This window comes from Mandrillus leucophaeus, unplaced genomic scaffold (genome assembly GCF_000951045.1).
Source record: "Mandrillus leucophaeus isolate KB7577 unplaced genomic scaffold, Mleu.le_1.0 Scaffold2, whole genome shotgun sequence".
Taxonomy (NCBI): Eukaryota; Metazoa; Chordata; class Mammalia; order Primates; family Cercopithecidae; genus Mandrillus; species Mandrillus leucophaeus.
Window position 1 is genome coordinate 7,077,126 of NW_012102031.1, and position 23,581 is coordinate 7,100,706.

The following is a 23,581-nucleotide window of genomic DNA, read 5'->3' on the forward strand; positions in this document are numbered from 1 at the left end:
GAGAAGAAGGTGCGGCCGCCTGGTGGGGTGGCCCGGGCGGGGCACCGTGGTGTGGGGCGCTCAGCCCGTCTGTCTCCCCAACAAAAGCACCCCTCCAGCCCCCCAGCCTGCACAAAGCCCTCCGTCGTTTCTCTGCAGGGAGGGCCTTGGCTCGATTAGGAGATACTCTCCATTCACAGCCCACACTTCCTCTTGGTGACACCGGCCCCTCCCAGACCTGGATCCTTTGACTTCACTGTCAAAACCTGTGGGCTGCAGCGACCCCCTCCCTTAGGCTCTTGCCCTGTCAGGTTCCTAGGGCTTCCCCGACCTCTCTCTGACTGTTTTAGGCACAGAAGTGAGACCACATGCGTGTGTTTTCTTCCCCAGGCCGGCAAGCTGGACCCGCATCTTGTGCTGGACCAGCTGCGCTGCAACGGCGTCCTCGAGGGCATCCGCATCTGCCGCCAGGGCTTCCCCAACAGGGTGGTCTTCCAGGAGTTTCGGCAGAGGTGAGCCAGGGCCCGGAGCCCGCTTCTCCTGGACCCGGCTGTGCGCGCAGTGAGTCCCAGAGGTGGGCTGCTGCTCCCTGGCTGGGTCCTGTCGTGAAGGAACGACGTCCTCCATCCGTGTAGAACTGAGTCTGGCCAGCTCTTCCCCACCGCCTTCTCTTTTCCACCCTTTGCAGGAAAGGAGACTCCCCATTTTAATACCGAAATGCAGGTCATCGTCATCCTGTTGACTTTTGCCCCTAGTCACTGCCGGCCCTGGTGCTATTTGCTACAGTTAGAGGAGCTATGAAAAGAAATGTAAAAGAATCAGCCAGAGACCTGGGATATTACAGAAACTTTGTAGAAATGAAAGTCATAAAACACGGCCGTGCGTTGCTATGTGCAAAGATGGCAACATCTTCCTATTTCTCTAATGACTGTGCTGAGTGCCAGTTGCTGTCGGCATGCAGCCCTTTATTTCTTGGGGCATCTCTGTTTATTATCAGCTCCCTGCATCATCCCAGGGAAGCTATGTGAGCATGGCTGTCCGTGGGTGACAGCCGAGGATCCCAGGCAATTAGCAGTTAGTGAGCCCAACCTGGAGCACACCCTCGAGTGATTGAAACAGTCCTACACGAGTTTCCATTCACTTTCCGGAAAACATTAAGTCTTCCTTGTGTCATTCAGCCGAAGAAAAGAGCGGGGTGGGATTTGCCTGTGTCTTCTTTCCTTAGGAGAGTTTGTGTAAAGAATTCTGTGTCTGTTGCACTGTAAAAATGATCTTAATCTCTTGCCTATATTCCAGGCACGTGGAATCGAGGCAATGGGTAAAATGACCAGACTTCTCTTTCCTTCCTCAGATATGAGATCCTGACTCCAAACTCCATTCCCAAGGGCTTCATGGATGGGAAACAGGCGTGCGTGCTCATGGTGAGTTGAGCTGCTGTCCCTGCCTCTCTGGATGGGCAGCCCCTTGTCTGGGGAGCGCCCACATGGCCAGGGCCCGCCTTACTGTGTCAGTGGTCGGTGGGTGCCCAGGCTGTGTCCCTTCTGATGCTCTGCGTCTGACTCTGCCGGGCGCCCTTTGCAGCAGCCCCTCGGCCTCAGATAGCCAGGGATGGTGTTTGGCACCAGGGTGGTGTGGAGGAGACAAGAACTGTAGCCATGGCCAGGCTCTGATGTAAGATGATGGCCTCTTTCATTTGGGGGACATTCTCCTGCTTTCTTGCTCATGGGTCTGACTCCACGCCCATTGTGGTGAGCAGGGCAGCTCACAGCCAGGGCAGCTGGCCTGGTGCGCCATAATCTGGGCTTCTCCTGCCTCCTTCCCCACTCTCAGTCCTAGCACAGTGCTGGATGTGCCGTGCGCATGCTTTGCGTTCCGGTTGAATGAAGGCCCTGCAGTGGCTCAGTACCAAGTCAGGGCTAAATCCCACCCTGCTCCTGTGTTCCCTTTCCCAGCATCCTGTTTCTGGCGTGTCCAGGTTAACAGCCGCTACCTTTGGCCTCATTTTACTTCACGTTCTTTCTAAAGAATCAGAAAGCGTTGGCTGCAAAGTGGGGAGTTGGTGGGAGGAAAAGAGAAGGAAAAATTCAACACCTACTGTGTGCAAAACCTGCATTTGGTGACAGGGAGATGGGGAACAGGAAGAAGGAGGGAGAGGAGATGGCTTTCTGCTCTCCAGATGCTCGTCAGCCAGTAGGAAGAAGGGTGAAGGACACGCCTCCAGCTGTGCCTGGGCCACCCTTTCACGGAGCCGTGGCCAGTTGCTGGCCAGGTAAACAGCCTACTCCTCTCACCTAGATAAAAGCCTTGGAGCTCGACAGCAACCTGTACCGCATTGGCCAGAGCAAAGTCTTCTTCCGCGCCGGCGTGCTGGCCCACCTGGAGGAGGAGCGGGACCTGAAGATCACTGACGTCATCATAGGGTTCCAGGCCTGCTGCAGGGGCTACCTGGCCAGGAAGTGAGTCCCGGGAGATACTCCTGCCCCACACACCAGGCCTTACCACGCCCTTTGTTGCCAAAGAGCACTTAGCAGGCCGTGGTCTAGGACACCCCACTGCAGCTGGTCACATGCCTGTCAGGGAGGCCCACGTGGCTCTTCCTGACCCCATTCCTGGATTTCTACCTTTGAAGAGTAGAATCGGGCAGTTCTTTTTTTTTTCTTTTTTTTTTTTGAGATGGAGCCTCACCCTGCCGCCCAGGCTGAAGTGCTGTGGCACGTTCTTGGCTCACTGCAACCTCCACCTCCCAGGTTCAAGTGATTCTCCTGCCTCAGCCTCACTAGTAGCTGAGGTTACAGGTGCACACCACCACACCCAGCTAATTTTTGTGTTTTTAGTAGAGATAGGGTTTCGCCATGTTGGCCAGGCCGGTCTCAAATTCCTGACCTCAAGTGATCTACCCACCTCAGCCTCCCACAGTGCTGGGATTACAGGCGCGAGCCACTGCGCCTGGCTGAATCGGGCATTTCTGATTGAGGTTTAGAGTGATGGGTGGGAAGAGGCTGACTCTGCTTGGATTTACCTGCCTGAAAGATCCTGCTTACCAGGACTCCTCACCGTGTGACCCTTGTGGGGACAGCACCCAGAGCCTGCCCTAAAGAACCCTGTGATTCCAGGGGAGCAGACCATCCTTGAGTCCAGACTCATCCTTGACTCCCTGGGGAGTGAGGGCTCCCCTGCTGCAGGACAGCGGGTGTGGGCACTGCACACTCATCCCCTTGTGCTCGGGGCTGAGGGTCCTAGCAGGAGCGCCGAGCTCTGGGAGATGAAGCCCGAGCGTGTGGCATTTGCACAGATGGAGGCTTGTTTATCCAAAAGCCCTCCCGCTGACACCCGCAGCCCACCTTCACAGAACATCAGCTCCTGACGTTCTCCCACCAAACAAAAGCTCAGATAAGGAACAGCACGAAGGGTGGGAAGCTGAAGTCCAGAGTCACCCAGGGCCAATCGGCTTAATGACCAAGGGTCATGCTCAGTCCCCACGCTGAGTGAGATCTGTGGTTACTTCACAGGAGCCTTCACCCCGTGGGCTCCTCAGTGGAGGGGTAGTCTGGTGACTTAGGTCCTTCGCCCACTGTAAGATTAGAGCCTCATGGGGTCACACAGCCTGTAAGTGGGAGAAACATATCTCAACCCCAAGGCCAGGCCCCTTCCCTGAATTTCTTTTTTGAGGTACCCCAGGCAAGGGTAGACCCCCAGAAAAGCCTTGAGGACAAGGCCAGGACTGTTAGGTTGGGTCTGCTGTCCACTGCCCCGCACTGACCATGTTCCTCACCCCACAGAGCGTTTGCCAAGCGGCAGCAGCAGCTGACCGCCATGAAGGTCCTCCAGCGGAACTGCGCTGCCTACCTCAAGCTGCGGAACTGGCAGTGGTGGCGGCTCTTCACCAAGGTGCGTGCTAGAAAGGCCTCCTGAGTAGCTGGGACTACAGGTGCACACCACCATACATACCTGGCTCATGTTTTGTAATTTTTGTAGAGGTGTGGTCTCACTATGTTGCCCAGGTTGGTCACAAACTCTTGGGCTCCAGCAGTCCTCCTACCTCAGCCACCCAAAGTGCTGGAATTACAGGCATGAGCCACTGTGCCCGGCCCTTTTTGATTTTTAGTAGAGACAAGGTCTCACTCTCTTGCCCAGGCTGGCCTTCCTGGCCTTAAAAAAAAAAAAAAACTCGTTATTTTTAAACTTGTCCGGGCTGCTTTTGTGTATAATCCATAATTTATGGTAATGGCAAAAAGCCAACTAACGAAAAGTCTAAAGAATTAAATAAAAATTCACACATAAACCCTTACCCTAAACCAGCAGCAGCAGCTATTTTAGTGTTTATTCTCTCGCTCTTTTTCTCACTGCCTATAAAACCTCAGCTATGTAAACAGTATGCATTCTTCCATAGCTGAGTTTGACTCACATAAACAGTATTGTAGTGTGTACGTTCCATTTACGATTCCTTCATAAGCATCGTTTTTTTAGAGGTAGCGTACTGTTCCCTAGGGGCCACATCATTATCTGGGTACTTTTTCAGAGATGGGTCCTTCCTCATTTTCTTGCTGTTACAAACAATGCCGAGGTGAACATCTTCACACGCACGCAGGGATAGTTTCCCTGGAATGTAGTTAGCAGGTCAGAGGCCCGTGGTACAGAGCACCAGATGGATTTCCAGGAAGGCTGTAGCCCCCACCACAGCATGTCTTCTTGCCCCTCACTTTCATGTTTCCAGAGGTAAGGGAGAGGCCTCACACCTGTTGGCAGAGGCGGGCATCTTCCAGCCAAGCATGTCTCTACCTCCATCTCCTCTCCCAGGTCAAGCCGCTGCTGCAGGTGAGCCGGCAGGAGGAGGAGATGATGGCCAAGGAGGAGGAGCTGGTGAAGGTCCGAGAGAAGCAGCTGGCTGCGGAGAACAGGCTCACGGAGATGGAGACGCTGCAGTCGCAGGTGGGTGTCAGCGCAGGCTCCGTCCAGGTTGCGTGACCTGCCTGGTGCTGCCACCTACTGGCCATCGGTAGGCACGGCATGCTGGCAGCTTCTATTACCATAGGGGTTTCCTACGACTGAGTTTCCTATTACTGTAGGAACAGTGACCAGTCTCTCTGCCGACCGGATTTGGGGTTATGTGATGTAGGGAGTCCACCTAATAGAATGGAACGTTCACCAGTGTTGGGTTCAAACCTCAGCTCTACCACATGACCCGAGCCCGTTTCCCGGGACCTTTCTGTGGAGCTCATGGGGTAGTGAAAAATCAAGGACACGATGTCTGGAAGGTGCCTGGAAGCTTCAGAGCTCTCCAGATGAAAGCTACTCTTGTCCGCATGTTCCTTTCCTGCTGGGATCCTGAGCCACGGCGTCCATCTTTTGAGGATGGAGTGACTTGCGGGTGTTGCGAGGAGCTTGTGTTTTCCACTTGCTGTTTGCAGCTCATGGCAGAGAAATTACAGCTGCAGGAGCAGCTCCAGGCAGAGACCGAGCTGTGTGCCGAGGCTGAGGAGCTCCGGGCCCGCCTGACCGCCAAGAAGCAGGAACTAGAAGAGATCTGCCATGACCTGGAGGCCAGGGTGGAGGAGGAGGAGGAGCGCTGCCAGCACCTGCAGACAGAGAAGAAGAAGATGCAGCAGAACATCCAGGTTCCTGCCTGCTGCACCCGGGGAGGAGTGGGACTGGAGGGGCGGGGCAGGGCAGAGAAGCAGGGACCAGGAGCTGGGAGAACATGGAATTAGGGTCCGAGGAGGCCGCTCCTCACGCTGTCTGCTTGGGGCACTCAGTGAGAGGTGTTCCCTTTGGGCTGGTAGTTTGTGACATGTGCATCTGAGATCTCTCCATGAGTACTGCCTGGGCCGGCATCAAGGCCAGTTTGATTTCCCTGCCATTAGCCCTGGCCCTGGCTAGCCAGAGAGGCACAGGGCCAGCAGCTCTGCATCCTGCGTGTTTCATGGGTGGGAGCTTGCTGCAGGAAACCCTTCAGAACATTGCACCGGTGTTCTGGCCCCGTGTCCCAGTTTGAAATCTGGAATCCTACAAATAGGGCTTGGGCCCTGCCTCGGCTGTGGCCCTGGGCTTGCAGACCTTGCTGTCCCCACCTCAGCCATGACCCTGGGCTCACAGACCTTCGTATCCTCTCCTTGGTGTTCGGACCTGACCTTCGGACCTTGCCGTCTTCACCTTGGCCATGACCCTGGGCCTGCTGTCCTCACCGTGTCTCTGGCCCCCGGCAGGAGCTTGAGGAGCAGCTGGAGGAGGAGGAGAGCGCCCGGCAGAAGCTGCAGCTGGAGAAGGTGACCACTGAGGCGAAGCTGAAGAAGCTGGAGGAGGAGCAGATCATCCTGGAGGACCAGAACTGCAAGCTGGCCAAGGTGAGGCCCGCGGCTGCCGCCTGCAGCTGCTCCAGGGGGGCCGTGGATGGGAGCGTGTGGTCACCCTTGCCGGGCCGGGCCCCAGCCCTGCCGCTGCTGCTTCCTGGCTCTTCCGCCTGCAGCACGAGGGCTTCTGCCTCACTGCAGGTGCTCCCTGGAGGTCCCATGGGCCTTCGTTGAGGGATTTCCTTATAAACGAAGGGGCCCTGGGGAAGGGTTTGTCCTTTCCCCTCTGGAAAGCTCTTCTTTGCCACCCGTGAGACCCAAGCCTTTGTAAAGGTGGCCATCTGTGCAGCATTGCAGGCGTTGGTCACTGTGGGGTTGGGGACACTTTGGTGGCTCTCTGTTGAGATGCAGGGTACTCCTCCTCCACTGTCCCTGGGCGGCAGCTGTTCCTCCTGAGAATGAGTTGGTCCCTGTCAGTGTCTGCCCAGGGAGCAGATAGCAGCCGGGGAACCAGTTAGAGGAGAAGGCAGCCTCCCCACCTTTTGGGACTCCTCAGACCACGGGAGCCCCAAAGGCTGGGGAGGCTGAGGTGGCAGGATATCCGCCCGGGACTGGGATGAGAGGACTGAGGCGCTTGTGCCAAGCTGTGGCCCCTGGGCAGGGCTGTTGCGGGGGCCACACAGAACAGAAAGCAAGGACAGCAGCCCGGGTACTGCGGGGCTAAAGAGGGGGAGGGGCCGTGGTCCACCTGGCAGGTGAGAGAGGGGCACGGAGAAGGTGGCCTGGTGGCGCAGGTGAGCGCCGTATGGCAGCCTCCTGAAGGAGTGGAGCCATCTGTCTCTGCTGACACTAGCTGTCACCTGGAAGCCTTTCTCACCCAAGCCCATAGGGGAAGGGGAAGGGCTTGGGCACCCACATTTTTCGATCCTGAGGAAGCATATACCTCGCTATTTCAGGGAAGCTGGTGATCTTTCAAAATTATCCTTTGATCCAGGAAAATCCTCATGAACTTGATCAAGTGTCTAAAGCCCTCTCCATTCAGCCCCAAATTTCCGGGCGAGTCATGCTTTGAGGCTAGTGTTCTCTGCTCAACCGACACTAAATGCCGGCCTACTCCCCTCTCCCCAGGAAAAGAAACTGCTGGAAGACAGGATAGCTGAGTTCACCACCAACCTCACGGAAGAGGAGGAGAAATCTAAGAGCCTCGCCAAGCTCAAGAACAAGCATGAGGCAATGATCACCGACTTGGAAGGTGAGAGGGTGACGGGCAGGAGGTGATGGGCAGGGGCTGGCGGGCAGGGGCTGGCCTGTCTGACCGCAACACCGAGGCCTCCTCAGCTCACGGGTGAGCCTGGGCCACACTACAGCACTGGCTGCTGCCCTTCAGACCTGAGGTCACAGGTCGAGGGGAGCCGTGTCTGGTGCCTGCGGGAGCCTGAGCCTCCAGGCCCCTGTTGTTCTGTGGCTAGTTGCCCCCCTGCATGAAGTGTGTTTAAAGGAGAGCTTTGGTGCTGCCCCGTTGTCGTGTGCCGTGGGTTTTGGAAGCTTCTGAGACTGCCTAGGAGGCTCTGGGTTTGGCCCACAGGACTCACTAGCTCTGTCACTGACTAGCTGGCTCATCTTACACCTGTGACTTAAGCTCCATGAGCTTTAGTTTTACCTAAAAAGGGGACACAGTGCTAGGATACTGTGAACATTTCATTAAATACATGTGAACACATATGTACCGTAAAGTCCTCGACAGTCACTGCGGAAGCTCATTGCTTGACTTGGGGCAGGGTGACAAATCCTGCCTTGTCTCTGTGTGCCCTGGGGATCTGTGGCAGGGAGGGGGCGCTGGGGTAGAAGCACAGGTCCGTGGTTGTCTGAGGACCCTCGGCCCTGCCCCTTGAGGGAAGTGGACAACTGGGGGAACAGGACAACCCTGACTGCTGTGGGAACTCTGAGCTCATACCCAGGGGAGGGAGGCCACAGCCTGACTGCCGGGAGGATTTTCCCCGGCTTGGTGTCACAGCCTTGTCCAGCCCCCTCACATCTGCAGGGGATGAGGTGAGTCAGGTCCAGCGGAAGACAGGTCTGGACACAGACAGATCTCTTAGCCCACAGATACCCTCCCTCACCTGGGAAGAGCGCGGAAGACTTGGTCATCCAGGAGGTCTAGGGGTGGCGCCCACCAGATGGACAGACATGAAAGGTTGACACTAATAAGCGCTAACACAGACACGGAGCCGTCAGAGCACACACACGCTGCTGCTGGGACTGCAGACTGGTAGACGGCATTAGAGAACGATCCAGCAGTCCTAGTGAGGTTGAAGCTTGGCATGCTGGTGACCCGGCCGTTCCATCCATCACTCAGCCGTCTGCGCTGAGAGTGAGCAGGATGCTTGCAGCAGCGTTGTGTATCAGAGTGTGCGATGAACACAGCCCCATGCCTGCCAGCTGCAGGACGGGTACATAAATAAGTTGCGGTGTATTCACATCATGGAATGCTAGATAAATGTCCATACACATCTATTCCAGCAAAACTTCACGGGCTACATCTCAAGACCATGGGATGGGGCGGCAAAGGCATGGCAGGGAATAAACATCACCAGCCAGGCACTGTTCTAGGTGCTTTTTAAGATAGTAACTCATTGGCGCCTCACACCATCCTAATGAAGTAGGCCATCTCCTTTTGTTTATTATTCAGACGAGGTATAGAAAGTAGCTTTCCCGAGTGACATCACAGAGTTATAAAGCTAGATACCGAGCCCTGACTCTGTGATTCCAACTGTGGAATTCACACAAGGCAGTTCCATCTTATAAGTTGAGATTCGCACAAAATTGAACATGTTTTTTAGAGATACAGACATGGTACAGCCTTCAAGGGAACCAAGGGGGTTACGAACACCAGCTTTAGGAGAGCACTTAACTCCTGGCAGGGAAGGACGAGGGGTGAGTTGGAGAGAGACACGCCAGGGGCTGGCAGTTTGCGGTGATATCCTCTTGCTGCGTGCAGGAGTTGGGTGCGAGTGTCTGTGTATTTGTGATGCTTTCAGCCTGACACACGTTTCATAACGAGTGCTCAGTATTTTGTGTAAGTAATTGACACGGAGACAGAACCCACGGCACTGAGGGCTATGTGGGCTCCCCGCTCCTTGCAGAGCGCCTCCGCAGGGAGGAGAAGCAGCGACAGGAGCTGGAGAAGACCCGCCGGAAGCTGGAGGGAGACTCCACGGACCTCAGCGACCAGATCGCCGAGCTCCAGGCGCAGATCGCGGAGCTCAAGATGCAGCTGGCCAAGAAAGAGGAGGAGCTCCAGGCCGCCCTGGCCAGGTGAGGACCCTGCCTGAGGCCAGGTGGCCTGGGCCAGCCCTTCCTGCTTGCTGCTGGCCCTAGTTCTCTGCACCAGAGAGCTGTGAGCATTCTTTCCACTTTTGTCTTAGAAGAGCCGCTTATTTCATAGCAAAGCAGTTCTTGTGCACTCAGGGCATGGGGAGGGGCCTCATTTGTCTTTTGTTTATTTGTTTATAATTTGAAAAAAAGTCATCCACAACTCTATCACCCACCTACAATAGTCCTTTCCTAATTTGTTTTTTTTTTTCTTTGAATTGGAGTCTCGCACTGTCGCCCAGGCTGGAGTGCAGTGGCCGGATCTCAGCTCACTGCAAGCTCCGCCTCCCGGGTTTACGCCATTCTCCTGCCTCAGCCTCCCAAGTAGCTGGGACTACAGGCGCCGCCACCTCGCCCGGCTAGTTTTTTGTATTTTTTGGTAGAGACGGGGTTTCACCGTGTTAGCCAGGATGGTCTCGATCTCCTGACCTCGTGATCCACCCGTCTCAGCCTCCCAAAGTGCTGGGATTATAGGCTTGAGCCACTGCGCCCGGCCGTCCTTTCCTAATTTCTTGCTATAGCCACACTTAAAAAAAAAAAAAGACTTGGCCAGGCATGTTGGTTCACATCTGTGATCCCAGCACTTTGGGAGGCCAAGCCGGATGGATCACTTGAGGTCAGGAGTTCGAGACCAGCCTGGCCAACATGGTGAAGCCCCCATCCCTACCAAAAATATAAAAAATTCACCAGTGTGGTGGCACACGACTGTAATCTCAGCTACTCAGGAGGCTGAGGCAGGAGAATCGCTTGAACCCAGGAGGTGAAGGCTGCAGTGAGCCACTGCACCCCAGCCTAGGTGACAGAGCGAGACTCTGTTTAAAAAAAAAAAGCAACTTTATTTTGTAGAGTAGTTTTAGATTCACAGCAGGAGTCAGCAGAAGTTTCTCCATCTTCCGCTGCCCCACTCACGCACCGCCTCCCCAGCTGCCAACACCCCCCAGCGCAGTGGTGTGTTTGTTCTAATTGGTGAACCTACGTTGACTCCTCACAACCATCTAAAGTCCATAGCACGTTCGTGTTTTTACTGAGTTGCAGTCATCCTGTGGTGTAATATTTTATTTCCTTTTCTTCCCATTTAACAAATCATTTGGCTTTTTTTTTTGAGACAGAGTCTCGCTCTGTCACCCAGGCTGGAGTGCAGTGGCGCAATCTCGGCTTACTGCAAACTCCACCTCCCGGGTTCACGCCATTCTCCTGCCTCAGCCTCCCGAGTAGCTGGGACTACAGGCAGCCGCCACCATGCCCAGCTAATTTTTTTGTGTTTTTAGTAGAGACGGGGTTTCACCGTGTTAGCCAGGATGGTCTCGATCTCCTGACCTCGTGATCCGCTCGCCTCGGCCTCCCAAAGTGCTGGGATTACAGGCGTGAGCCACCGCGCCCGGCCACAAATCATTTGACTTTTAAAAATATTTGAAGCAGTGAATCTTACTTTGGAAATTGAAACAATTCCCCTATAAGGTTTTCTGGTTCTCAGAGGGGTGTTGCCCTTCAGTCTGGTTGCCTCAGGTGTTGTTTCTGCTGAGAGCCACCCTAAGTGCCATGATTGTGACCACCAGAGGCAGCTTTGGCTGCCGCACCTCTCTCAGGCCTGTCCCGCAAACTCTGCTCCTTGGGGGTGAAACTGACCTTATGCTGATGTTGCTGGTCGCTTTGGCAGAGTGGAAGAGGAAGCTGCCCAGAAGAACATGGCCCTCAAGAAGATCCGGGAGCTGGAATCTCAGATCTCGGAACTCCAGGAAGACCTGGAGTCTGAACGTGCTTCCAGAAATAAAGCTGAGAAGCAGAAACGGGACCTTGGGGAAGAGCTAGAGGCACTGAAAACAGAGTTGGAGGACACGCTGGATACCACAGCTGCCCAGCAGGAGCTCAGGTGTGCCCTGGGACCAAGTCCCTGGGGATGGGGAGGGCAGCCACGGGGGCCTTGGCTTGGAGACATGGACCCCGGGCCTCTGCGCGCACGCGCATTCTCACACACACACAGACACACACGCGCGCACGCCCCATGGCCCTGTTATGCGCCAGCAGGCATGGAAGCTGCTGGTTCCTCAGCGGTTTCTGTCTACAGAGTAGAAAGCCTGTTGAAGAACCTGACTCAAAGTTGGGGGTGAGGCAAGGGCGGGCTTTAAAGCTGAAAGGCTACAGAAGCCTCTCACAGTGCGTCTTTCAGGCCGGCCCATGGGATAGATGGTCAGGAGGGGCCGATGGGTAGAAAAGCTGCCTGGAGTGCCTGTGCCCTGGTCAGGCCTCTCTTTGGTCAGGGAAGAGCCCCAGGGGCAGCCTCGCTCCAGTGCTCCCAGCCTCCACTCTGAGGGGATTTCTCTGTCCAGGTCGAAACGTGAGCAGGAGGTGAACATCCTGAAGAAGACCTTGGAGGAGGAGGCCAAGACCCACGAGGCCCAGATCCAGGAGATGAGGCAGAAGCACTCGCAGGCCGTGGAGGAGCTGGCGGAGCAGCTGGAGCAGACGAAGCGGGTGCGGAGCCTCCCTGAGACCGCAGCGGGAAGGCAGGGTTCCCCGTGCTGGGCCCACAGAATCCGAATCAGTCCTGCAGAGCAGCTGCAGGATCCAACTCAACTGCCTGGTTCTGAGGCCAGGCTCCCCATCTTAGGGTCTTCGTGACTTGTGCCTCAGTTTCCCTGTTCACAAGGGAAGATTATGATAGGTCTGTCTCATGTAGTTATGTAAGGGTGAAAACATTACGTCGTTACTTTAAACATCAGACTTCAGACAGGCTTTATTGGAAGTCTGACTACAAACAATTAGAGTTCCCCTCATTGCATTATAAATATTGCTAACATCTGCAACACCAGTGCTGTGCTCTAGAACCTGGCCTCTACCCAGGGCAGAAGGCTGGGCAGGTATTATTTTAGAGATGGGGAAGCTGAGGTCCTAAGCAGTGAAGACAGGAGCCAAGTGTCACCCACCAGCCAAGAGAGAAGAGGACAGGACAGATGAGGCCTGAGCCTTCGGAGTCCAGGACTCGGGCGCACCATCGTCAGGGCTGCAGAAGTAGCGATGTCTGGATCTCGAGTCCAGTGATGACAGACCAGCCAGCCTTGTGTCAGGAGGCCGCCACTCACGTCTTTGCTTTCTTCCCCGCCAGGTGAAAGCCAACCTCGAGAAGGCAAAGCAGACCCTGGAGAATGAGCGGGGGGAGCTGGCCAACGAGGTGAAGGTGCTGCTGCAGGGCAAAGGGGACTCGGAGCACAAGCGCAAGAAAGTGGAGGCGCAGCTGCAGGAGCTGCAGGTCAAGTTCAACGAGGGAGAGCGCGTGCGCACGGAGCTGGCCGACAAGGTCACCAAGCTGCAGGTGAGGCCTCCGCTGGGATCCCGGCGCGGGCAGTGGGTGCCAGCAGCAGTGGTAGCCCAGACCCCCGGGTGCATGTGTGCTCTGTGTCTCTCTCTCTTCTCAAACTGGCTCCTCAGACCCTCACGCTTCAGCTTGTGACTCAGGTCCAGCTTTACGTAAAGGAGCTGAGGTGGGGCAGGAGCGGTGGGGCTGGGTCCATGGTCCTTTGCGTCTCCCCGCCCGGTGCAGGTGGAGCTGGACAACGTGACCGGGCTTCTCAGCCAGTCCGACAGCAAGTCCAGCAAGCTCACCAAGGACTTCTCCGCGCTGGAGTCCCAGCTGCAGGACACTCAGGTAAGGGTGGTGCCAGGTTCCCAGAAGCTGGACTCCTCCAGGAAGGCCCCTGTGTCCACGACATTAGCTCCAGAACCCATCGGACTGCCCATCCTCTCCTTCATCTCCTTCATCCCGTGGGTGGGTCTCTGCGTCCTCCTAGCTCCCATCAGGTCTTTACGTGGCCATCCCCTAAATCAGCAGGACCAGCTCCTCTCTCTCCTCAAGGGTGTGGAGTTCCTGGGTTTCAGACACCGCTCTCCTGAGCACCCACACCCCTCTCAACCTGCGAGTAGGAGCTGCTGCAGGAGGAGAACCGGCAGAAGCTGAGCCTGAGCACCAAGCTCAAGCAGGTGGAGGACGAGAAGAATTCCTTCCGGGAGCAGCTGGAGGAGGAGGAGGAGGCCAAGCACAACCTGGAGAAGCAGATCGCCACCCTCCATGCCCAGGTTTGGAGGCTGGGGAACCGGCCCGACTCTGCAGGCTGGGGAGCTGCTGGCCGGGCACTGGCCTGGGCACTGCAGGACAGCCCTGCCCACTGGGCCAGCCCATTGCTGCTCTCCCCCAGGGAAGCCCACCCTGCTCTCCCACATCAGGGCTCTCAGCCTGAGTCCCTAGGAGAGGAATCCAGGGGTCTGTGGACTTAGATGGGGGACACCACTATTTTCACTATTTTACGCCTTTATTTTCACCAGTCTTTAGCTGAAATTCAGCATTGCTTCCATGATGGATGTAGGCAGCAAGCCACGGTGGTGGCAGTCCCTGCACCCTCGTCATCTGTAGAAATGGCCAGTTACCGTGTCAGGGTTGCGGCCGAGCTCCTTGGCCTCGTGGTTCCCGGGCCTGCGCCGAGTTTGCTGTCTGATGTGCTACCTAGCAGCACGTGGCTTCCTGAGCCACGGTGTTTTAGAATGTGTGAACACTGCATTTTTCTGTACTGGTTGCCTTGGTGATCCCATATGTTTATTTAATACCTGTTAAAACATTGTCATGAGAAGGAGTCCCTAGGCCTCTCTAGACTGCCAAGGGGTCCGTAGCCTAATATGTATTCAGAGCTCCTGCTCTAGATCCTATCTTGGGCCTCCATATGCCAGGCCAGAAGGCTGAGCCACCTCGGGGTGGGCTGGGAGTCCATTCCGCAGTCATGGTGGGAGCAGCCCGTGAGTGTGCGTGATTGCAGGTTTATCTCCAAGTGCAAGGATGGGGCTGGGTGATGGGGACCTCGCAGACATCCCTACAGGGCACTGGCCCTGCTCTCTGGGAGTGGTCTCCGTGGAGCGAGAGGCTTGGTGTGGATGAGGGCTGGGAGCCACCACAGCGGGCCTGGGGGTCAGCCTCCCCCGGGCTTCACAGAATAGACGGATGCCCCTTTGCAGAAGCTCCATTTGTCTCGCCCCCGTGGAGAGGGAAGTGACTGGGGGAGGCGGTTTCATAACTGGGCGGATCCCTGGTGCCCCTTCCATGGTGTGGCAGGCAGGCTCCCAGCTGCCCCAGGGACGGGTGTGCCACCTGAGCAGGTGCCATCTCGGGCGTCTGCTTACTCCTGGCTCCTGCCCAGGTGGCCGACATGAAGAAGAAGATGGAGGACAGTGTGGGGTGCCTGGAAACCGCTGAGGAGGTGAAGAGGAAGCTCCAGAAGGACCTGGAGGGCCTGAGCCAGCGGCACGAGGAGAAGGTGGCCGCCTACGACAAGCTGGAGAAGACCAAGACGCGGCTGCAGCAGGAGCTGGATGACCTGCTGGTGGACCTGGACCATCAACGCCAGAGCGCGTGCAACCTGGAGAAGAAGCAGAAGAAGTTTGACCAGGTGTGTGGCCACTGGCTCCATCCTTTGTATTTCTTCTTCAAGCACTGAGTCCAAGGCGAGGGGCCCGTCAGAGAAAGCCTGGGCTCCCTCAAGGTCTTGCCTGGGAGGGCCGTGCGGGGCAGCGCTTGGAGGCCCCCCAGTCTCTGGCTTGTCGAGGGGCCCAGGGAGAAGGCCAGTGGAAGAGGGTGTCTTCATGCGATGGGTTGAGGAGTGACTTTTCCTTTCTGGTTTTTTACATTTTTCAGATTTTCTGTAATTAAGTGGTTTGACTGTCTTTTAAACGATTTATTTATGCACTCATATCGCTTCCTTTTCCAAAATATCAGAGGGCAGCTGAGGGGGATGCGGACTCGGGCGGGATAGAACAGTAGAAGACACCGGGCAGCTGACCGCGGCAGTCGGGTCCAGCCCACTGCGTTTTGTGGGGAAAGATGGAGTGAACACAGCCACACTCCGTCGTTCTCGCGTTGTCTTTGGTTGCTTTGAGCTGTGGTAGTGGGGTTGAGCCATTGCTGCAGAGACCGTAGGGCCTGCGTACTCTAAAGAATGCACTATCTGGCCCTTTAGGAAGTGGTCAGCCACCCATGGAATAATTAAGGTTTGGGCCAAAAGGAAGGGAAGCTGGGGAAATAGGATAGAGCCAGGTGGGTGCACACAGAGAACAGATGCCAGGGGACAGAAGCTTTCGTTAGAGGAGACCACAAATGGGGTTCAGGCTTCCTGGTAGCCAGCTTGGCATTCACTCCGTGAAAAATGCCAACCAAATGCCAACTTTGGTTCAGGAGAACCAAAGCTCTTACAGGTTTGGAGGGCTCTCATGGAAGGGGCAGCATGCCATAAAGGGTTACGATTAGTAAGTGATGAAAATTAAACAGATGTTACGACATGGCGTTCGCAGCAGTGCCTGCCCCAGTCGGCAGTCATCCTGTCATGAGGATGCACAGGACTGTGTGTGTTGTCCCGGGCACAGCCCTGGGCCTGTGCTTCCTAGATCTGCTCCTCTCCACCGTGGCCTCTGGGCTCCTCGTTCCCCAGGGAGCTTAGGCCCAGCTGCTCTGCCCCGCCGGGGGCCGTAGCTCTGAGCCTGTGGTGCTGAGCCTCATGGTGCCCACCTCTTTCCCAGCTCCTGGCAGAGGAGAAGACCATCTCTGCCAAGTACGCAGAGGAGCGCGACCGGGCTGAGGCGGAGGCCCGAGAGAAGGAGACCAAGGCGCTGTCGCTGGCCCGGGCCCTGGAGGAAGCCATGGAGCAGAAGGCGGAGCTGGAGCGGCTCAACAAGCAGTTCCGCACGGAGATGGAGGACCTCATGAGCTCCAAGGACGACGTGGGCAAGAGCGTGAGTGCTGGACCTGGCAGCAGGCTCTTGGGAGGGGCCCGAGGGGGGTCATCACAGAGGGTCGCTGTGTGCACAGACTCCGGGTCTCGCAGACCCAGGTACCTGCCAGTCCCTTTGCTCCTGACTTGGGCTTTCTGGGGCTCAGGTCCACGAGCTGGAGAAGTCCAAGCGGGCCCTGGAGCAGCAGGTGGAGGAGATGAAGACGCAGCTGGAAGAGCTGGAGGACGAGCTGCAGGCCACTGAAGACGCCAAACTGCGGCTGGAGGTCAACCTGCAGGCCATGAAGGCCCAGTTCGAGCGGGATCTGCAGGGCAAGGACGAGCAGAGCGAGGAGAAGAAGAAGCAGCTGGTCAGACAGGTGTGCACGGCCTCCTGCTACCCCACGGGTGCCCAAGGCTGCCCTGACTTCACGCAGGCTTCTGTTCTTTCCTTCCACCTGGATTATGTTAGGGCCCCTTGACCACACCTCCCCTCCCATATCCCTTCTTTCCAGCCCCCTGTCTCGGGGTTCAGTGACTCACCTTCTTAGAGTTTTTATGGTCAATAATCCCCACTGGCCCCCCAAGACCCCATGGATCCTGCAGAACTGGCCTGAGGCTCCTGAGTTCAGAGCTAGGGCAGGGTCACTGAGTGGGTCCAGCTTCCCAAGCTGTTGATTTTCCTTCCCCCAGGTGCGGGAGATGGAGGCAGAGCTGGAGGATGAGAGGAAGCAGCGCTCGATGGCAGTGGCCGCCCGGAAGAAGCTGGAGATGGACCTGAAGGACCTGGAGGCGCACATCGACTCAGCCAACAAGAACCGGGAGGAAGCCATCAAACAGCTGCGGAAGCTGCAGGTGAGGGCGGGCGGGACCCAGGTGAGGGCGGGCGGGGCCAGACCCAGCCAACTACATGTGAAGGGGCCGGGCCCAGGGCGGGAAGCTGGCAGGGTGGCGCCTCCTGGGAAGGTCCTGGGTGCTTCCAGCCCCATCTCACTGACAGAGACTCAGAGGCTCGGAGGTGAGTGGAAACATGATAGTCCAACAGCAGACTTGCAAAACGGCGAATGACTGAGTGCATAAAACACAGAAGCAAACAAGTACAAGCCTAGACATGGGTGGAGTTTGAGAAGGTCTCACTTAGTGCAGATTTCCAGAATCAGCCGGGTGCTGACACCCTCCAGCCTTCTGGGCTCTGGGGTGATGGTTCTGAGCAGCAGCCCAGAGTGCGGGACACGTACTTGGAAATCTTTACCTCACCAATAATGAAAGAATAATTAACACGTAAAAACAGCTCTGATACACCATATCATGTAACAAGAATAACCTTAGTTAAAAAAAATTTTTTTAAGTGTGAAAAAAAAAAAACCCACAAAAACTTTAAAACCTCTCTGTGGTCAAGGTTGTGGGCATAGATACTCTGATTGCTGGTGGCATTTTTTTACTGGTGTGGTCGAGCTGTACACAGCCAGTCATGCTCTTTGGTTTGGGGAATCTCAATTTAGGGTTTATCTGCAAAAGGAAAAAAAGGCTATTTGACAAAGATCTTTAGTGTTAAAACAAATAACAGGAGAATAACAAAAGGAAAGGTGTTTCCTGCCTGTGGTGGGGACGGCCCGGCAGCCTGGGCACTGGTGTTGAGGGGCAGGTGCACATTTAGGGGTGGCACCGTGGGCACCGGCTTCTGGCCCACAGGAGGGGTCAGAAAGTAGAAAATGAAGCTCAGCCTGGGCTCACGTCCACGGTGACCAGCACTGTCAAAGTGTGCATGATGGGGTGGGTCACAGAGGTGTTTGCCTTTAGTTGCCTTTTCGCCCTGTCACCACGGTTAGTTGGTTAAATAAAGCATCGAGCGGAGCACCAGCCATGAGCCCTGCTGGCGAGGTGACCCACGAGGGTGGGGGTGGAGGGCCAAGGAGCTGGGTGGGGTGCCAAGCCTCTGTCCCCACCCCAGGCCCAGATGAAGGACTGCATGCGCGAGCTGGATGACACCCGCGCCTCCCGTGAGGAGATCCTGGCCCAGGCCAAAGAGAACGAGAAGAAGCTGAAGAGCATGGAGGCCGAGATGATCCAGTTGCAGGAGGTGGGTGGGGCTGCAGTGGAGAGCGGCACCGCTGCCCTGCAGCCAGCAGGTGGCAGCGTGGGGCCTTCAGTTGAGGACAGGGCTAGGGTCCGACTGGGCTCCAGGATTTGGCTGGGGATGGCTCTCATGTTACAAACGATTGCCTCCAGGGTTCCATTACATAGCGGGGCTCCCTGGTACAATGAGAGTGTGTGTGTGTGAAACTGGCATCCCTCACATGAGATGAGGCTTTCTGGCTGCCACCACCTCCTGCTATGAATGGTGCCTGGTGAGAAGGGGTCTGGGAGGCCACCCTACCCGTCGCACCTGAGCCTGTCCTGAAGTGTTTCCTGGGTCTGGAGGGTGCCCTGCAGTGTGATGTGCTGGCTGCGAGTGCGACCAGGGTGTAGCCATCTGCCTGTGGCCTCCGGAGCTGACTCTGGGCTCTGGCTCACCCAAATAGAGAGGGGCCGCACCGAGTAGCTCTGTCCACATGGTCTCCCTGGTTAGGCCAGGACACTTCTTATCGCCACACCCTGGCACCTGGCTTGATTCCTAGCACTTAAATGTAAGAGTTTTAGAAACATATGGTGCTTAAGCTACGACTGCAGTGGGGCACCAGCCCTGTGAGCTAGAGGGTTTCTGGAGGAAGGGCTTCCTGGGGGAGGTGGGCCTGGGGAAGGGCTTGAGAGGAGGGTGCCCGGGGCTGGGAAGGATGGTCTTGCAGGACTGTGGCTGCCTTCAGGTCACACTCTGGGTCTTTGTGGCAGGAACTGGCAGCCGCGGAGCGTGCCAAGCGCCAGGCCCAGCAGGAGCGGGATGAGCTGGCTGATGAGATCGCCAACAGCAGTGGCAAAGGGTGAGCTGAGTGAGGGGACAGAGTTGAGGGGGACCAGGTGTGCCCCCAGGGTAGGCCCCTCACTTTTCCCACCCACCCCACAGAGCCCTGGCGTTGGAGGAGAAGCGGCGTCTGGAGGCCCGCATCGCCCAGCTGGAGGAGGAGCTGGAGGAGGAGCAGGGCAACACGGAGCTGATCAACGACCGGCTGAAGAAGGCCAACCTGCAGGTGGGTGCCAGGCCTTCTCCCACCCTGGGCTCTGGAGCCACCACGGCAGAGCTGGCCTCAGACCCAGCCGGCAGAAGCACAGGCCAAGTGCCAGCTGCTCCCCAGGTGCTTACGGGAACATGTCCAGGCACCTGGACATGAAAGAGTCCCCTCTGGCTTCTGTGTTGGGTGTTCAGAAGTTTCTAATCCTCCCTTTTCTGGGAGACCCAAGACTCTGGACCCCAAGGGTTTGGTGAGATCCTGCTGCCACCTTCCTCCGGCCCTGCTCGTGCCCTCCAGCCAGGGCCCCAGCCCTTCCCTTCTGAGGTCACTGGCCCTCCTTCTGTAGATCGACCAGATCAACACCGACCTGAACCTGGAGCGCAGCCACGCCCAGAAGAACGAGAATGCTCGGCAGCAGCTGGAGCGCCAGAACAAGGAGCTCAAGGTCAAGCTGCAGGAGATGGAGGGCACTGTCAAGTCCAAGTACAAGGCCTCCATCACTGCCCTCGAGGCCAAGATCGCACAGCTGGAGGAGCAGCTGGACAACGAGACCAAGTACGTGCCCCTGACCCCGCCCAACCCCAGCCGTCCTGGCAAAAACTCCAGCCCCCCTGCAGTCCTGCCCAAATCTGGGCCACAACCAGCTCTCTGTCTCCTGAGTCCCGGGGGCTGTTTCCCTCCGTCCTGATGGGGCCCTCATCCCTTCCACAGATTGGGTGGTTAGGGGAGCTTGTGGGGTTTGAACGGGATTCTCTGTTCCACCTCTATAAGCCAGGAGCTTTGGTGGCTGTCTCTGAGGGTGAATCAGAGCAGGAGGTAGAGGGGGGTCCTGCCCACCGGGGCAGTTGTTCTGTGGGCTCAGCAGGACTGAGACTTCCTTGGAGGGAATGGGGGTTACAGTAGGCCCCCAAACCTCTTTTCCAGTTACACAGATGCCCTTTGAGGTGTGTCACTTCCCTTACCTGCACCCGTTTCCCCATCTGTAAATGGGGCTTTTTGCAGTGCCCATCATAAGAAGCCAGGCACACATAGGTGTCCAGCAAAGGCCTCCCTAGGTGATCCCTAGATGCCAGAGAGCCCCGGGGAACGGGTGGTCCATGTTAGGGTTTGTTGGCTGGACCCTCTGAAGGAGGGTGTTCCCTCTGAGCCACCTTGTCTGTCATGCAGGGAGCGCCAGGCAGCCTGCAAACAGGTGCGTCGGACGGAGAAGAAGCTGAAGGATGTGCTGCTGCAGGTGGATGATGAGCGGAGGAACGCCGAGCAGTACAAGGACCAGGTGCGGGCGCTGGTGGGGCAGTGAGAAGGGCAGCCGGGCTGGGCAGCAGATGGGGCAACAGGCAGGGCAGTGAGGCTGGCTGGCTGCACGCCCAGAGCCCCTAACCAGGGCCACGGGCCACACGTCCATCTCCACAGGCCGACAAGGCATCCACCCGCCTGAAGCAGCTCAAGCGGCAGCTGGAGGAGGCGGAAGAGGAGGCCCAGCGGGCCAACGCCTCCCGCCGGAAACTGCAGCGCGAGCTGGAGGACGCCACCGAGACGGCCGATGCCATGAACCGCGAGGTCAGCTCCCTCAAGAACAAGCTCAGGTGAGCCCCCACCGCCCAACCCACCCCTTTGCCTCGGCACTTCTCTCAAAAGGTAGCTTGTTCCTCAACCACAGCCCACAAGCAAACCACAAATGACACCAAGAAAGGACAGCACAAAGCAGTCTCTGCCCCTTCTGGCTTCTTGCCTTTGAGGCTTCAGCTTAGTGTTTTGAACACACAGTAAACTCTAGGTAGTTTATTCCTAGCCTGTCCTAAAAGTCTGTTGTCTTTTGAATTAGAAGTTGCTTGAGGCCGCCTGGCCCAGTCCTGGCACATATTAGGTGCCTCATAAATATCTACAAAATGAATACGGGCCTCATAAACAATGTCTACAGAGGTGAAAAAGGCTCCTTTGCATTTCCCAGGGAGTGTTAACACTCAACAAGTAGTGAATGTTTGAAGCAGAGGATCTTATTCTCTGAGATTCTCATTTCTTACCTCTTTTTCATGGGGATCTTGTTTGTTTGTTTGTTTGAGATGGATTTTCACTTTTGTTGCCCAGACTGGAGTACAATGGTGCAGTCTCAGCTCACTGCAACCTCCTCCCGGGTTCAAGTGATTGTCCTCCCTCAGCCTCTGGAGTAGCTGGGATCACAGGCATGCACCACTATGCCCGGCTGATTTTTGTATTTTTAGTAGAGATGGGGTTTCACCATGTTGGTCAGGCTGGTCTCAAACTCCTGACCTCAGGTGACCCACCCACTTCGGCCTCTCAAAGTGCTGAAATTACAAGTGTGAGCCACTGTGCCAGGCCTTCATGGTGCTCTTTTTTTAAGCATAAGGAGTCAGTATTGGATATGAATTTTCTGCCATGTGGTAGAAAGAGGGTGCCTGGCTTTGTACTCTGTGTGAACAAGCACAGCTGTTTACCTGTCTTGGTTTCACCGGTTTTATAGGAGTTGCAACAGAGGGTGGCATTTTACACTTACTTTTGTGCCTTTCCTGTTGTAATTGGTCCTGTTTGCCTGAACTGTTTTTGTGCTACGGTTGTGTGTGAGGATGTCTGACACCGAAACATTTTGCGGGAAGCTTTGCCTGCTTTCCTGAGAGCGGTCCTGTCCAGCTCACCTGTGGCTCCCAAGGCTCCGCCTTGCTTCTTCCTGGTGGGAGCAGCCAGGCGCCTGGTTTCCCTCTCGAATTCGCTTTGAGATGTGTGTGCTGTGCTGCGGCCGCGCCTGGCCTGTCTGCGCCCACTGACCCTCTGCCTCTGCCTCTGCCTCTGCCCCCAGGCGCGGGGACCTGCCGTTTGTCATGCCCCGCCGAATGGCCCGGAAAGGCGCCGGCGATGGTTCCGACGAGGAGGTGGATGGCAAAGCGGATGGGGCTGAGGCCAAACCTGCCGAATAAGTCTCTTCTCCTGCAGCCTGAGATGGATGGACAGACGGACACCACAGCCTCCCCTTCCCAGACCCTGCAGCAGGCCTCTCCCCACCTTCTTGGGACTGCTGTGAACGCGCCTCCCCCTGCCCTCAGCCCCGTCCCCCCATCCTGTTTCCCTCCAGGCGTTGTTGAGGGCATTTGGCTTCCTCTGCTGCATCCCCTTCCAGCTCCCTCCCCCGCTCAGAATCTGATACCAAAGAGACAGGGCCCGGGCCCAGGCAGAGAGCGACCAGCAGGCTCCTCAGCCCCCTCTTGCCAAAAAGCACAAGATGTTGAGGCGAGGAGGGCAGGCCCCCGGGGAGGGGCCAGAGTTTCTATGAATCTATTTTTCTTCAGACTGAAGGCGTTTTGGTAGTCGGACCCCCCGCAGTCGTCAGCCTCCCTGACCTCTGCCACCAGCGCCCCCACTCCTCCTTTCTTTGCTGTTGGCAATCACACGTGGTGACCTCACACACCTCTGCCCCTTGGGCCTCCCACTCCCGTGGCTCTGGGCGGTCCGGAAGGAGCAGGCCCTGGGGCTCCACCTCTGTGCAGGGCACAGAATGCTGAGGTCGGGGGAGGAGTGGATTCCTCCCCGCCCTGTCCCAGGCAGCGCCCCTGTCCACTGTCTCCCTCCTGATTCTAAAATGTCTCAAGTGCAATGCCCCCTCCCCTCCTTTACCAAGGACAGCCTGCCTCTGCCACAGCAAGGCTGCCGGGGTCAAGCAGGGAAGGCCAGCAGCCTTCCAGTGGCTTCTCCCAACACTTTTGGGGACCAAATATATTTAATGGTTAAGGGACTTGTCCCAAGTATGACAGCCAGAGCGTTAGAGGGGCCAGCAGCCCTGCCAGGCGATCTCGTGTCTACTCTAGGACTGGGCCCGAGGGTCCTTTACCTGCACCGTTGACTCGTATCGTTTAAAAATCTGCCACCTGCACAGATATTTTTGAAAGCAAAACAAGGTTTTCTTTTTTTCCCCTTTCTCGTAATAAATGATAAAATTCCGAGTCTTTCTCACTGCCTTTGTTTATAAGAGAGTTAGCTCGTCCTCACTGGTCTACACTGGTTGCCGAATTTACTTGTATTCCTAACTTTTGTATATGCTGCATTGAGACTTACGGCAAAGAAGGCATTTTTTTTTTTTTTT

General features: G+C 56.4%; 1 protein-coding gene and 1 long non-coding RNA gene across 3 annotated transcripts in view; one reads left to right on the forward strand and one right to left on the reverse strand.

Moving 5' to 3' along the window:
• Nucleotides 1–23,441, forward strand: part of MYH9 (myosin, heavy chain 9, non-muscle) — an 89,652-nt gene extending 66,211 nt beyond the window's left edge. For both annotated transcript variants that reach the window (XM_011978946.1, XM_011978945.1), the window contains 25 exons: nucleotides 370–491; nucleotides 1,331–1,400; nucleotides 2,275–2,435; nucleotides 3,759–3,867; nucleotides 4,777–4,908; nucleotides 5,388–5,594; nucleotides 6,183–6,320; nucleotides 7,395–7,518; nucleotides 9,410–9,581; nucleotides 11,296–11,508; nucleotides 11,966–12,110; nucleotides 12,742–12,948; nucleotides 13,177–13,281; nucleotides 13,557–13,709; nucleotides 14,819–15,067; nucleotides 16,191–16,403; nucleotides 16,549–16,761; nucleotides 17,075–17,236; nucleotides 18,333–18,461; nucleotides 19,211–19,299; nucleotides 19,383–19,506; nucleotides 19,835–20,043; nucleotides 20,656–20,764; nucleotides 20,902–21,074; nucleotides 22,304–23,441. In XM_011978946.1, the coding sequence (XP_011834336.1) occupies nucleotides 370–491; nucleotides 1,331–1,400; nucleotides 2,275–2,435; nucleotides 3,759–3,867; nucleotides 4,777–4,908; nucleotides 5,388–5,594; nucleotides 6,183–6,320; nucleotides 7,395–7,518; nucleotides 9,410–9,581; nucleotides 11,296–11,508; nucleotides 11,966–12,110; nucleotides 12,742–12,948; nucleotides 13,177–13,281; nucleotides 13,557–13,709; nucleotides 14,819–15,067; nucleotides 16,191–16,403; nucleotides 16,549–16,761; nucleotides 17,075–17,236; nucleotides 18,333–18,461; nucleotides 19,211–19,299; nucleotides 19,383–19,506; nucleotides 19,835–20,043; nucleotides 20,656–20,764; nucleotides 20,902–21,074; nucleotides 22,304–22,421 (3,846 nt within the window). In that variant the 3' untranslated portion in view covers nucleotides 22,422–23,441. The remainder of the gene's footprint in view (nucleotides 1–369; nucleotides 492–1,330; nucleotides 1,401–2,274; nucleotides 2,436–3,758; nucleotides 3,868–4,776; nucleotides 4,909–5,387; nucleotides 5,595–6,182; nucleotides 6,321–7,394; nucleotides 7,519–9,409; nucleotides 9,582–11,295; nucleotides 11,509–11,965; nucleotides 12,111–12,741; nucleotides 12,949–13,176; nucleotides 13,282–13,556; nucleotides 13,710–14,818; nucleotides 15,068–16,190; nucleotides 16,404–16,548; nucleotides 16,762–17,074; nucleotides 17,237–18,332; nucleotides 18,462–19,210; nucleotides 19,300–19,382; nucleotides 19,507–19,834; nucleotides 20,044–20,655; nucleotides 20,765–20,901; nucleotides 21,075–22,303) is intronic.
• Nucleotides 23,420–23,581, reverse strand: part of LOC105538919 — a 7,653-nt gene continuing 7,491 nt past the window's right edge. Inside the window, exon 3 of the long non-coding RNA XR_001005981.1 lies at nucleotides 23,420–23,525. This is a non-coding gene — a long non-coding RNA (uncharacterized LOC105538919). The remainder of the gene's footprint in view (nucleotides 23,526–23,581) is intronic.